The sequence below is a fragment of the Macaca mulatta genome, chromosome 6, assembly GCF_049350105.2.
Source record: "Macaca mulatta isolate MMU2019108-1 chromosome 6, T2T-MMU8v2.0, whole genome shotgun sequence".
Classification (NCBI taxonomy): Eukaryota; Metazoa; Chordata; class Mammalia; order Primates; family Cercopithecidae; genus Macaca; species Macaca mulatta.
The window spans coordinates 101,323,767-101,339,384 of NC_133411.1; the positions used below are offsets into that span (position 1 = coordinate 101,323,767).

General features: G+C 39.4%; 1 protein-coding gene across 8 annotated transcripts in view; it reads right to left on the reverse strand.

Moving 5' to 3' along the window:
- Window positions 1-15,618, reverse strand: part of MCTP1 (multiple C2 and transmembrane domain containing 1) — a 596,052-nt gene that overhangs the window by 251,377 nt on the left and 329,057 nt on the right. For all 8 annotated transcript variants that reach the window (XM_015140441.3, XM_015140440.3, XM_028850075.2 and 5 more), the window contains exon 3: window positions 2,565-2,707. In XM_015140441.3, coding sequence (XP_014995927.2) covers window positions 2,565-2,707 — 143 coding nt within the window. The remainder of the gene's footprint in view (window positions 1-2,564; window positions 2,708-15,618) is intronic.

Consider the following 15,618-nt stretch of genomic DNA (forward strand, 5'->3'; position numbering starts at 1 on the left):
TTACACAATTTTGGCCAGGCGCGGTGGCTCGCGCCTGTAATCCCACCACTTTGGGAGGCCAAGGTGGGTGGATCTCGAGGTGAGGAGATCGAGATCATCCTGGCTAACACGGTGAAACCCCTCTCTACTAAAAAATACAAAAAAATAGCCAGGTGTGGTGGCAGGTGCCTGTAGTCCCAGCTACTCAGGAGACTGAGGCAGGAGAATGGTGTGAACCCTGGAGATGGAGCTTGCAGTGAGCCAAGATTGCGCCACTGCACTCCAGCCTGGGTGACAGAGCGAGACTCTGTCTCAAAAAAAAAAAAAAAAAAAAAGTATAAATTTATGGGGTGCAAGTACAGTTGTGTTCCATGTGTAGATTGTGCATAGCAGTCAAGTCAGGATTTTTAGGGTATCCATCATCTGAGTAACATACACTGTACCCATTAAGGAATTTTTCATCATCTAGCCCCTCGCTACCCTCCATGCTTCCAAGTCCAGTGTTTATCATTCCACTCTCTATGTCCATGTGTGCACATTATGTAGCTCCCACTTATAAGTCAGAACACCACCATTCTTTTTTTGTGTACTTCAGTTTTTTGTTTATTTCTTTTTGAGCCTAGTAAGACATTCCTTTTGAAAAATGCATTTTGACATTTGGATTTCTACATAGATGAATACTTATTCTTGAGCACAAGAGAATAACAAAATCACCTGACCAATATCTACCATAATTTGGGGAAGTTCATACGTAACCCCTTCAAAGACAGGACAGCCACATGGTTCTTTCATGGAGTAATATCCCACTAATGAAAGATAGATCCAAAGTAGAAGTAATTAAAAATAAGCTTCTTTCTTCTCATGATTTTGTACTTCAGCAACATTAATGAGATCCAAACAGCCTGTTGCTGTCCTTATTAACACCTGCTTTCTTTCCTGACCATTTTCTTCATAACTGCCATTGCTCTAACTCATGTCTCCTGATCCCCCACATCCCCACCCAAGAAATAATACTTCCTTCACTGGTCACTTGTCTTTTCCTTATTCTTTTTCATTGCCTATCTCAGCTCTTTATTACAAAGATAACTCCTTTTTTTCTCATGTGGATATTTCTTTCTCTCTAGAAGTGAGGAGCAGGGAAGAAACATCTCTGACCATAAAGGTCTTCCCTTTTGTGGGAGAAGGGTTGGCTATGCACACTCTCATATTAACATTATGGTGCCATCCCATATTATGTAGTTAAAGACAGTTCAATAATACTATTTATGGCTGGGCACAGTGGCTCATGCCTGTAATCCCAGCACTTTGGGAGGCCAAGGCGTGCAGATCACCTGAGGTCAGGAGTTCAAGACCAGCCTGGCCAGCATGGTAAAATGCTGTCTCTACTAAAATTACAAAAACTAGGCATGGTGGTGAGTACCTGTAATCCCAGCTACTGAGGAGGCTGAGGCAAGGGAATGGCTTGAACCCAGGAGATGGAGGTTGCAGTGAGCCAAGATCGTGCCACTGTACTCCAGCCTGGGCAACAATGAGACTCTGTCTCAAAAAAAAAAAAAAAAAAAAAAAAAGGCTATTTAATTGATTTTCTTTAGTCAATATCCAATGGAGACAATTTTTTATGCAAGTGTGTGTCTATTTTCCCTCTAATGACTTATAGAAAATTATTAACTATATACTTAGGAGATTCTCTTTCCAACCTTCTTATAAACTATCCTCTCATAATTTCAGTAACAACTTGATTATTTCTTGTTCCTTTCTGTGGAGGAAAGAAACAACTAGCGGTAATACAATGATGATATGAGGGGAAGAAGTATGCCTAGTGATTGCTGAAAGATGAGATTTCTGGCTCATGTGCCAGTAGTGACAACTTAGGGAAAAGGGTGGGATATGTGCTGTTGTGGTAAAAGTAGAAAAAGGTCTGGTCACTGAATGAACAGTCAGAGCCTAGGAGCAAAAAAGAATGTAAGTACATAGAGATATGAATTAAAGAAAAGCTGGGCATGAAAATAAAATAAGGAATAGGGCTCAGAATAGGAACTAGGTTGCAATTCCTCAAGTTCTTCTCTTTCTTTTAATCACATCAAATGAGAGGAAAGTCTCCCTACCCCCATCCCCCATTTTTGGAATCTAATAGAGATAGAAATTTTTCTCCCCCATCACCTTCACCCTTCTCATGTTCCAAGTAAAGCATTTTGCTTGCAACCAGAAATGGCAGATCTTAAATAATACAATTTGTAAACAGAAAGACTGGGTTCTGTGTAAGCTCTCCTTTCTGTTAGCTTATATGGAAACTTGTTTTCATATGCTCCCAAAGTGCACTAAATCAGTTGGCAATACCAAGCACAAGGGATACACTTCGTAATCTTTCTAAATGACTGGCAAGAGAACTGTCCTGGAGAAAAATGCCCCTGCTAACTCCTCCTTCCCTCTATCTCACTTCTATCATATTATCAATAGATTAGAGTGGTGAATAGCAGAACACATCTCTGGTGAAAACTCTCATCAGACAAAGAAACATGATAAAACCCAGTAAATAGGGATTTCCACATCAGTTTCTATCAGGAAAAAACAAATAAATGTCTCACCTTTATATACAGTGGCTCCCTAAGATGATCAACCAGAATGCAAGCTTTTTCTTCCCACACAGGGTTGAGGTTCTTGTGTATTATCTTACTTCTAAAAACTTCTTTTCCTCCGATTTTAAACTTCACATATGGATCACTTGTCCCTGTTAAATACAGATTGATCCATGTTAATCATGCCTTGGTTTGGAAGCAAGAGAACCACTCATTGAAACAACAAAAAAGTATTTAAAGGAAGAAAAGTTAAATGAAAATTATCTATGGAAAAATAAGAATTAAGTGTTTTCTTATGAATTTTTTATTATATATTGAAGTGATAAATAATAATAATAATAATTATTATTATTATTGTTATTTTATCTTCTGATCTTAATCCTGTAACCTTGTCCTGGTAGTTAAAAACAGTCTATTCCAGCAATCCCACTAGTGGGCATGTACCCAAAGGAAAAGAAATCATTTTATCAAAAAGACACCTGACTCAGATGTTTATCACAGCACTTTTCACAACAGCAAAGTCATGAGATCAACAGACCATTGGGTTAAAATGTGATATATACACACATACACATATGCCATGGAATACTACTCAGCCATGAGAAAGAAATCATGTATTTAGCAGCAACATGGATGGAACTGGAGGCCATTACTCTAAGTGAAATGACTCAAAGAAAGAAAGTCAAAAACCGCATGTTCTCTTTTACAAGTGGGAGCTAAACAATTGGTACACATGAAGACAAAGAATGAAAAAATAGACATTGGAGATTCCAAAAGGTAGGAAGATAGGAAAGGGATGAAGGATGAAATACAACCTATTTGGTACAATGTATATGACTTGAGTGATGGGTATTCTAAAAGCCCAGACTTTACCACTATGCAGTACATCCATGTAACACCACTGCACTTGTCTCCCAAAATCTATTTTTAAAAATCACACTCTATTGCATGTTGAATGTGTAAATTTAATTAAAGTTATAAATCATAGAGATTGATATTTATCTTGATATCATCTGGTCAACTATAAAAAGACGTTTAATAATCTTCGCTGATTTAAATAGTTTTAAAAGCATATATTTGCTCCTAAAAGTTTATACTAGTCTAATGGGCTTAGGAAAAGATGCGTGTTAAAGTGGGCTTCACTTCATCCTTGGTCCCATATATTTTCTTGCTCAGAAGTTTCAATTTTAGAATGTTAGGAAGGGGCGGAGGTCTCAGAGAAAGACATCAGGAGAAAGGGGAACACATGTTTAATCAGTGAACTAGATTCTTTGTATTATCCCTTGACACCTTTAAACTCCCTATGATGATAAAGAAAATCAGTGTTGATTCCCAGGCAAGCTGGCAAAATAGGAACAGCTCCAGTCTGCAGCTCCCAGTGAGACCAATGCAGATGGTGGGTGATTTCCGCATTTCCAAGTGAGGTACCTGGTTCATCTCAGTGGGACTGATTAGACAGCGGGTGCAGCCCATGGATGGTGAGCAGAAGCAGGGTGGGGCATCATCGCCTCACCCAGGAAGTGCAAGGGTTCAGGGAACTCCTTCCCATAGCCATGGAAAGCCATGAGGGACCATGCCGTGAGGGACTGTGCTGTCTGGCCCAGGTACTATGCTTTTCCCATGGTCTTCACAACCCACAGAGCAGGAAATTCCCTGAGGTGCCTATGCCACAAGGCCTCTGGTTTCAAGCACAAAACCAGGCAGCCGTTTGGGAAGACACTGAGCTAGTTGCAGGAGTTTTTTTTTATCCATACCCCAGTGGCACCTGGAATGCCAGCAAGACTGTTCACTCCCCTGGTAAGGGGGCTAAAGCCAGGTTGCCGAGTGGTCTTGCTCAGTGGATCCCACCCCCTGGAGCCCAGAAAGCTAAGATCTACTGGCTTGAAATTCTCACTGCTAGCACAGCAATCTGAAGTCAACCTGGGAGGCGCAGCTTGGTGGGGGGAGGGGCATCCACCATTACTGAGGCTTGGGTAAGCCGTTGTCCCCTCACAGTGTAAACAAAGATGCAGAAAGTTCGGACTGGGCAGAGCCCACTGCAGCTCAGCAAAGCCACTGTAGCCAGACTGCCTCTCTACATTCCTCCTCTGTGTGGGGCATCTCTAAAAGAAAGGCATCAGCCTCAATCAGGGGTTTATAGATAAAACTCCCATCTCCCTGGGACAGAGCACCTGTGGGAAGGGGTGGCTGTGGGTGCAGCTTCAGCAGACGTAAACGTTCCTACCTGCTGGCTCTGAAGAGGGCAGCAAATCTCCCAGCACAGAGCTCAAGCTATCCTAAGGGACAGTCTGCCTTGTCAAGTGGGTCCCTGACTCCCGTGCTTCCTGACAGGGAGACACCTCCCAGCAGGGGTTGACAGACACCTCATACAGGAGAGCTCTGGCTGGTATCTGGCAGGTGCCCCTCTGGGATGAAGCTTCCAAAGGAAGGAGCAGGCAGCAATCTTTGCTGTTCTGCAGCCTCTGCTGATGATACCCAGGCAAACAGAGTCTGGAGTGGATCCCCAGGAAACTCCAGTTGAACTGCAGAAGAGGGACCTGATTGTTTTAGAAGAAAACTAACAAACAGAAATGAATAGCATCAACATTAACAAAAAGGACGACCATGGAAAATTCCATCCAAAGGTCACCAACAGCAAAGACCAAAGGTAGATAAATCCGCAAAGATGAGGAGAAAAAAAAAAAAGTACAAAAAGACTGAAAATTTCAAAAAACCAGAATGCCTCTTCTCCTCCAAAGGATCACAACTTCTTGCCAGCAAGGGAACAAAACTAGATGGAGAATGAGTTTGACAAATTGAGAGAAGTAGGCTTCAGAAGGTGGGTAATAACAAACTCCTCCGAGCTAAAGTAGCATGTGGTAACCCAATGCAAGGAAGCTAAGAACCTTGAAAAAAGGTTAGAGGAACTACTAAACAGAATAACCAGTTCAAAGAAGAACATAAATGACCTGATGGAGCTAAAAAACACAGCATGAGAACTTCATGAAACATACATAAATATCAATAGCCAAATCAATCAAGCAGAAGAAAGGATATCAGAGATTGAAGATCAACTTAATGAAATAAAGTGTGAAGACAAGATTACAGAAAAAAGAATGAAAAGGAATGAACAAAGCCTCCAAGAAATATGGGACTCTGTGAAGAGACCAAACCTATGTTTGATTGGTGTACCTGAAAGTGACAGGGAGAATAGAACCAAGTTGGCAAACACACTTCAGGATATTATCCAGGAGAACTTTCCCAATCTAGCAAGACAGGCCAACATTCAAATTCAGGAAATACAGAGCACACCATAAAGATACTCCTCGAGAAGAGCAACCCCAAGACACATAATCATCAGATTCACCAAGGTTGAAATGAAAGAAAAAATGTTAAGGGCAACCAGAGAGAAAGATCAGGCTACCTGCAAAGGGAAGCCCATCAGACTAACAGTGGATCTCCCTGCAGAAATCCTACAAGCCAGAAGAGACTGGGGGCCAATATTCAACATTCTTAAAGAAAATAATTTTCAACCCAGAATAAGAAGCACTAAATATGGAAAGCACTAAATATTTAAATATGGAAAAAACCGGTACAGCCTCCGCAAAAACAAACCGAGATGTAAAGACCATTGACACTATGAAGAAACTGCATCAACTAATGGATGAAATAACCAGCTAGCATCATAATGACAGGATCAAATTCACACATAATAATATTAACCTTAAATGTAAATGGGCTAAGTGCCCCAATTAAAAGGCACAGACTAACAAATTGGATAAAGAGTCAAGACCCATTGGTGTATTCAGGAGATCCATCTCATGTGCAAAGACACACACAGGCTCAAAATAAAGAGATGGAAGAATATTTACCAAGCAAATGGGGGGGAAAAAGCAGGGGTTGCAATCCTAATCTCTGATAAAACAGATTTTAAACTAATGAAGATAAAAAAAAGAGAAAGAAGGGATTACATAATGGTAAACAGATCAATGCAACAAGAAAAGCTAACTATCCTCAATATATATGCACCCAATACAGGAGCACCCAGATTCATAAAGCAAGTTCTTAGAGACATACAAAGAGACTTAGACTCCCACACAATAATAGTGGCACTTTTACACCCCACTGTCAATATTAGACAGATCAACAAGACAGAAAATTAACAAGGATATTCAGGACTTGAACTCAGCTCTAGACCAAGCAGACCTAATAGACATCTACAGAACTCTCCACCTCAAATCATCAGAATATACATTATTCTCAGCACCACATAGCACTTCTTCTAAAATCGACCACATAATTGGAAGTAAAACACTCCTCAGCAAACACAAAAGAACAGAAATCATAACAGTCTCTTAGACCACAGCACAATCAAATTAGAACTCAGGATTCAGAAACTCACTCAAAACTGCACAACTACATGGAAACTGAACAACCTGCTCCTGAATGACTACTGAGTAAATAACAAAATTAGGGCAGAAATAAATAAGTTCTTTGAAACAATGAGAACAAAGACATAATGTAACAGAATATCTGGAGTGCAGCTAAAGCAGTATTTAGAGGGAAATTTATAGTACTAAATGCCCACAGGAGAAAGCTGAAAAGATCTAAAATTGACACCCTAACATCACAATTAAAAGAGCTAGAGAGGCAAGAGCAACAAATTCAAAAGCTAGCAGAAGACAGGAAATAACTAAGACCAGAGCAGAATTGAAGGAGATAGAGACATAAAAAAAATCAGTGAATCCAGGATCCGGTCTTTGAACAGATTAACAAAACAGATAGACTGCTAGCCAGGCTAATAAAGAAGAAAAGAGAGAAGAATCAAATAAACGCAATAAAAAATGATAAAGGCAATATCACCACTGATATCCCACAGAAATACAAACTACCATCAGAGAATACTATAAACACCTCTATGCAAATATATTAGAAAATCTAGAAGAAATAGATAAATTCCTGGACACATATGCCCTCCCAAGACTAAACCAGGAACAAATTGAATCCCTGAATAGACCAATAACAAGTTCTGAAATTGAGGCAGTAATTAATAGCCTACCAAAGGAAGAAAGTCCAGGACCAGATGGATTCACAGCAGAATTCTACCAGAGGTACAAAGAGGAGCTGGTACCATTCCTTCTGAAACTATTCCAAACAATATAAAAAGAGGGAATCCTCCCTAACTCATTTTATGAGGCCAGCATCATCCTGATACCAAAACCTGGCAGAGACACAACAAAAAAAGGAAATTTCGGGCCAATCTCCCTGACGAACATCGATGTGAAAATCCTCAATAAACTACTGGCAAACCGAATCCAGCAGCACATTAAAAAGCTTATCCACCACGATCAAGTCAGCTTCATCCCTGGGATGCAAGTCTGGTTCAACAGACACAAATCAATAAACATAATCCATCACATAAACAGAACCAATGAAAAAAAACTACATGATTATCTCAATAGATGCAGAAAAGGCCTTAGATAAAATCCAACACCCCCTCATGCTAAAAACACTCAATAAACTAGGTATTGATGGAATGTATTTCAAAATAATAAGAGCTATTTATGAGAAACCCACAGCCAATATCATACTGAATGGGCAAAAGCCGGAAGCATTCCATTTGAAAACTGGCACAAGACAAGGATGCCCTCTCCCACCACTCCTATTCAATACAGTATTGAAAGTTCTGGCCAGGGTAATTAGGCAAGAGAGAGAAACAAAGGTATTCAAATAGGAAGAGATGAAGTCAAATTATCTGTTTGCAGATGACACGACTGTATATTTAGAAAACCCCGTCGTCTCAGCCCAAAACTCCCTAAGTTGATATGCAACTTCAGCAAAGTCTCAGGATACAAAATCAATGTGCAAAAATCACAAGCATTCCTATACAACAATAATAAACAAACAGAGCACCAAATCATGAGTGAATTCCCATTAACAATAGCTACAAAGAGAATACAATACCTAGGAATACAACTTACAAGGGATGTGAAGGGCATCTTCAAAGAGAACTACAAACCACTGGTCAAGGAAATAAGAGAGGTCACAAACAAATGGAAAAACATTCCATGTTCATGAATAGGAAGAATCAATATCATGAAAATGGCCATACTGCCCAAAGTAATTTACAGATTCAATGTTATTCCCATCAAGCTACCATTGACTTTCTTCAGAGAATTAGAAAAAACGACTTTAAATTTCATATGGAACAAAAAAAGAGCCAGTGTAGCCAAAACAATCCTAAGCAAAAAGAACAAAACTAGAGGCTCATGCTACCAGACTTCAAACTATACCACAAGGCTACAGTAACCAAAACAGCATGGTACTGATACCAAAACATATATAGACCAATGAAACAGGACAGAGGCCTCTGAAATAACACCACATATCTACAACCATCTGATCCTTGACAAACCTGACAAAAACAAGCAGTGGGGAAAGGATTCCCTATTTAATAAATGGCGTTGGGAAAACTGACTAGCCATATGCAGAAAATTGAAACTGGACCCCTTCCTTACACCTTACACAAACATTAACTCAAGATGGATTAAAGATGTAAACGTAAGACCAAAAACTATAAAAACCCTGGAAGAAAGCCTAAGCAATACCATTCAGGACATAGGCATGGGCAAAGACTTCATGACTAAAACACCAAAAGCAATGGCAACAAAAGCCAAAATTGACAAATGGGATCTAATTAAGTTAAGGAGCCTCTGCACAGCAAAGGAAACTATCATCAGAGTGAACAGGCAACCTACAGAATGGGAGAAAATTTTTGTAATCTATCCATCTGACAAAGGACTAATGTTCAGACTCTACAAGGAACTTAAACAAATGTAAGAGAAAAAACATACAACCCCATTAAAAAGTGGGCAAAGGATATGAACAGACACTTTTCAAAAGAAGACATTTATGTGACCAACAAACATGAAAAAAGGTTCATCACTGGTCATTAGAGAAATGTGAATCAAAACCCCAATGAGATACCATCTCATGACCGTTAGAATGGCGATCATTAAAAAGTCAGGAAACAACAGATGCTGGAGAGGATGTGGAGAAATAGGAATGTGTTTACACTGGTGGTGGGATTGTAAATTAGTTCAACCATTGTGGGAAAGACAGTGTGGCGATTCCTCAACAATCTAGAACTAGAAATACCATTTGATCCAGCAATCCCATTACTGGGTATATACCCTAAGGATTATAAATCATTCTACTATAAAGACACATGCACACATATGTTTACTGTGGCACTATTCACAATAGCAAAGATTTGGAACCAACTCAAATGTCCATCAATGATAGACTGGATAAAGAAAATGTTGCCCATATACACCATGGAATACTATGCAGTCATAAAAAAGAATGAGTTCATGTCCTTTGCAGAGACATGTGTCAAGCTGGAAACCATCATTCTCAGCAAACTAACACAGGAACAGAAAACCAAACAGCGCATGTTCTCACTCATAAGTGGGAGTTGAACAATGAGAACATATGGGCACAGGGAGGGGAACATCATACACTGGGGGCTGTTGGGGTGTGGGGGACAAGGGGAGGGATAGCATTAGGAGAAATACCTAATGTAGATGACGGGTTGATGGGTGCAGCAAACCACCATGGCACATTTATACCTATGTAACAAATCTGCACGTTCTGCACATGTATCCGAGAACATAAAGTATAATTTAAAAGAAAGGAAGAAAGAAAGAAAATCAGAGTTGCCATGTAAGTTGTTCATGGATACAAAGCTAGCAAGAGATAGAGTTAGGATTCCAACCAAGGCTATTTGACTCTAATGCCTGCACTATTTCTACTACACCTATACAAAGGAAGAACCCTCACATATGTACATATATATCATATCATTTCTCATCTTTGTGTGAAGCTAATGAATGAGACCAATCTTGACCTAGCGAGTCTCTGTAGCTGTTAAAGATTCCTGGAGAAGGTAACTTAGTGATGTCCTTAAGTAAATCATTCCAGTGTGTAACAATCTTCACCATAAGAAAATAATTCTTTTTTTTTTTTTTTTTTTTTTTTGAGACGGAGTCTCGCTCTGTCACCCAGGCTGGAGTGCAGTGGCCGGATCTCGGCTCACTGCAAGCTCCACCTCCCGGGTTCCCGCCATTCTCCTGCCTCAGCCTCCCGAGTAGCTGGGACTATAGGCGCCGCCACCTTGCCCGGCTAGTTTTTTGTATTTTTTTAGTAGAGACGGGGTTTCACCGTGTTAGCCAGGATGGTCTCGATCTCCTGACCTCGTGATCCGCCCGTCTCGGCCTCCCAAAGTGCTGGGATTACAGGCTTGAGCCACCGCGCCCGGCAAGAAAATAATTCTTTATGAAAGGCCTGACTCTTTTATGAAAAGTTTGACTGCATTCTTCTTCTTTTGTCTACATTGAAGCTACAATTAATAACTATAGTCTACATGATTTAAAGAAAAATGTGAGAATTGCCTATTCACCTCCTTAGCCCACTTTTTTACGTGATTTTTTTTCTTGCTAATTTGTTTGTGTTCATTGTAGATTCTGAATATTAGTCCTTTGTCAGATGTCTAAATTGTGAAGATTTTCTCCCACTCTGTGGGTTGACAATTCCCAAAAGAGATATACAAATTACCAACAAACATATGAAAAAATGGTCAATGTCACTAAAAATCAGGGAAATGCAAATGAAAACCACAATGCAATACCACTTTACTCCTGCATGAATGGCTAAAATAAAAAAAAAAAAAAGATGTTGGTGTGGATGTGGTAAAAAGGGAACACTTCTATACTGCTGGTGGTAATGTAAACTAGTACAACCACTGTGAAAATGGTGTGGAGATTCTTTAAAGAACTAAAAGTAGAACTACCATTTAATCCAACAATCCCACTACTGGGTATACACCCAGAGGAAAAGATGTCATTATACAAAAAGATACTTGCACACACATGTTTACGGCAACACAATTTGCTAGTGCAGAAATGTGGAACCAATCCAAATGCCCATCAATCAACAAGTGCATAAAGAAGTTGAGGTATGTGTGTGTGTGTGTGTGTGTATATATATATATGTGTGTGTGTGTGCGCGTATATGTATGAGGTGTACACACACACACACACACACAATGGAATACTACTCAGCCATAAAAAGGAATGAATTAATGGCATTCACAGCAACCTGGATGGGACTGGAGACTATTACTCTAAGTGAAGTAACTCAGGAATGGAAAACCAAACATTGTATGTTCTCACTTATAAGTGGGAGCTAAGCTATGAGGATGCAAAGGCATAAGAATGACACAATGAACTTTGGAGACTCAGGGGGAAAAGGTGGGAAGAGGGTGAAGGATAAAAGACTATACATTGGGTACAGTGTAAACTGCTTGGACGATGGGTGCATAAAAATCTCACAAATCGGCGGGGCGCGGTGGTTCATGCCTGTAAACCCAGCAGTTTGGGAGGCAGGGGCGGGTGGATCACGAGGTCAGGAGATCAAGACCATCCTGGCTAACAGGGTGAAACCCCGTCTCTACTAAAAATACAAAAAATTAGCCGGGCATGGTGGCGGGCGTCTGTAGTCCCACCTACTCGGGAGGCTGAGGCAGGAGAATGGCGTAAACCGGGGAGGCGGAGCTTGCAGTGAGCCGAGATCGCGCCACTGCACTCCAGCCTGGGCGACAGGGCAAGACTCCGTCTCAAAAAAAAAAAAAAAAAAAACTCACAGATCATCACTAAATAACTTATGTAACCAAATACCACTTGTTCCCCAAAAACCTATGGAAATAAAAAAGAAATATATATATATACACACACATATACATATGTGTACATATGTATACATATATATGTGTGTGTAATACATCTTTAAACTTGAAAAAAAAAATAAAGAAAAATGTGAGGTGGGCTCTGAAAACTGGTGAAAGCTAGCTCTCTGCTTCCAAGATGGCACCTTGCTGCTGTGTCCACACATGGTAAAACGTGAAAGGACAAAAAGGCCTAGCTAGGTCCCCTGAGCCCTTTTATAATGGTGCTAATCCCCTTCATGAGGGCAGAATGCTTGTGACTTAAAGATCTTCTAAAGGCTCTACCTCTTAAAACTATCACACTGGGTCTTAGGTTCTAACATATGAATTTTGATGAGGAGGAATACATACAGTCAAACTATAGCACTATCCATTCATTGATGGACATTTAGATTGTTTCCATATCTTGGCTATTGTGAATAATGCTGCAATGAACATGGGAGTGCAGATATCTCCACTAGATCCTGATTTCATTTTTATTGGGATAAATACCCAGAAATGGGATTGCAAGGTAATATTGTAGTTCTATTTTTCTTTTGAGAAACCTCCATATTGTTTTCCTTAATGGCTGCACCAATTTAGATCCCCATTAACAGTGAACAAGGGTCATATTTTCTCCAGATACTGTCCAACACTTGTTTTCTTCTTTTTTAAATAATAGCCATCCTAACAGGTGTGATTTGATATCTCAGTGTGTTTTTAATTTGCATTTCCCTGATGATCACTGATGTTGAGAACCTTTTCGTAGGCTTCTTGGCTATTTGTATGTCTCCTTTGGAAAAATCTCTATTTTGGTCCTTTGCCACTTTTTTGGCAATCAAGTTATTTGTTTTTCTGTTACTGAGTTGTAGTAGTTCCTTACATAGTTTAGATATTAGCTCCTTATTAGATGTATGTTTGCAAATATTTCCCCCTTCCATAGATTGCTTTTTTTATTTAGTTGATTGTTTCCTTTGCTGTACAAGAGTTCAGTCTGATGTATTGCCATGTACCTATCTTTGCTTTCATTGCCTGTGCTTTTGGCATCATCTCCCAAAAATCATTGCCAAGATCAATGTCAAGGAGCATTTTCTGTATCTTTCCTTCTGGTAGTTTTTCCTTTTCAGGTCTTACATTTGAGTCTTTAATCTATTTTGAATTGATATTTTTATATGGTATGACATAAGGGTCAAATTTCATTCTTCTGCACTATTCATCGAAGAGACTTTCTTTTCCTCATTGTATGTTGTTGGCATCTTTGTCAAAAAGTAATTGACTACATATGATGGATTTATTTCTGGGCTCTGTATTCTGCTCTGTTGGCCTGTGTGTCTGCTTTTATGCTAGCACCATACTGGTTATACTGTTGTTTTTTATTTTTAGCTTCACATCACTGTGATCAAAAAAGATACTTGATATGCTTTTAATCTTCCTATACTTCTTAAAATTTGTTTTGTGGCCTAACATACGCTCTAACTGGAGGATATTTTGTGTGTGCTTGAGCATGATGTGCTGCTGAACAGAATATTCCATGACTCTTAGGTCCATTGGGTCTAGAGTGTAATTTAAGATTGATGTTTCCTTACTGATTTTCTGTCTAGATGATTTGTTCATTGCTGAGAGTATGGCACTGAAGTCCCCTACTTTTATTATATTGCAGGCTGCCTCTCCCTTCAGATCTATTAATATTTGCTTTATATTTGTAGGTGCTCCAATGTTGGGTACATATATATTTACAATTGTTATGTTCTCTCAATGAACTGACCCCTTTATCATTATATAATGATCATCTTTATTTCTTTTACAGTTTTACTTAAAGTTTATCTTGTCTCATGTAAGTACAGATATCCTTGCTCTCTTTTGGTTTCCATTTAAATAGAATATCTTTTCTTTCTATCCCATTGCTTTCAATCTATATGTGTCCTTAAAGGTGAAGTAAGTCTCTTGTAGGTGGTATATAGTTGGGTCTTTCTCTTTTAATCCATTCAGCCACTCTGTCTTTTGATTGGATAATTTAATCCATTTATGTTAAAGGTAATTATTGATAGGTAAGTGTTGGGAACAGGCCCCCAAATCTGGCCACAAACAGGCCCCCAAACTGGCCATAAACAAAATCTCTACAGCACTGTGACATGCTTGTGATGGCCATGATGCCCACACTGAAGGTTGTGGGTTTATTGCTGTCAATAAATGTGTGGTAAAACTCTGTTAGTAGCTCTCAGCTCTGAAAGCTGTCAGCCCCCTGATTCCCACTCCACACTCTGTATTTCTCCGTGTGTGTCTTTAATTCCTCTAGCACCACTGGGTTAGGGTCTCCACGACCGAGCTGGTCTTGGCAGGTAAAACCTTATTATTGCTATTTTATTAATTGTTTCCTAGTTGTTTTGTAAATTCTTTGCTATAGTTATTTTTAATAATTTTGTCTTTGAACTTTTCTAATAAATTTAAAAATGATTATGCACCACTATTATAGTATTAGAATAATAAGTATTAGTCAAATTCTGGATTTGACTGTATTCTTATCTTTACTAGTGAGTTTTATGCTCTCATATGTTTGGCTAATAAGCATCCTTTCATTCCTGCTTGAATAACTCTCTCAATCACTTCTTGTAATCCAGGTTTAGGTGATGAACTTGCTCAGCTTTTGTTGGTCTGAGAAAGTCTGTATCTCTCCATTTCAGAAGGAAAGACTTTCTGGGTAAAGTATTCTTGGATGCCACTTTTTTTCTTTCTGCTGGAACCAGCTGGTGCTAGTGTGGGCCTGGAGCCTAGGTCTGTGGGGAAGTCAGATGTCCACTTCACTCTTTTTTCCCTACAGGAGAGCTCTGAGCAGAGGAGATCTCTCCAGTCCTCATACTGTTCTGGCTTGGAAAATGATTCAGTTTGAGTGAAACTGTCCTTCCAGCCCTTTACTGTGCCTTTTCCCAATTCTATACTACACTAGTGTGGTGTAACTTTTCACCTGGAATGCAGAGCTCAGAGAAGTATTTGTGTGTGTGGATGATTGTTTTTATCAGTGTTTCTGTGACTGGACATGGGGTATAACCTCCTTTTCTGCCATCTGGCTGATATTACCCTTCTTAGTCTCAGTAAGTATTTGTTAAATAAGTAAATGAATAAGTGAATCTGTGTACAGAGTACTATCAAATATATCCTTGCTATTCAATAAATTCATGCACACTTGTTTGCCTTCCAAAATTCATGTTGAAACTAAATCCCCAATGTAACAGTATTAAGAGGTAGTGATTCAGAAATGATCAGGCCATGAGGACTCTATCATGAATAGAATAATGCCGTATAAAAGGATTTGAGGGGATGTTT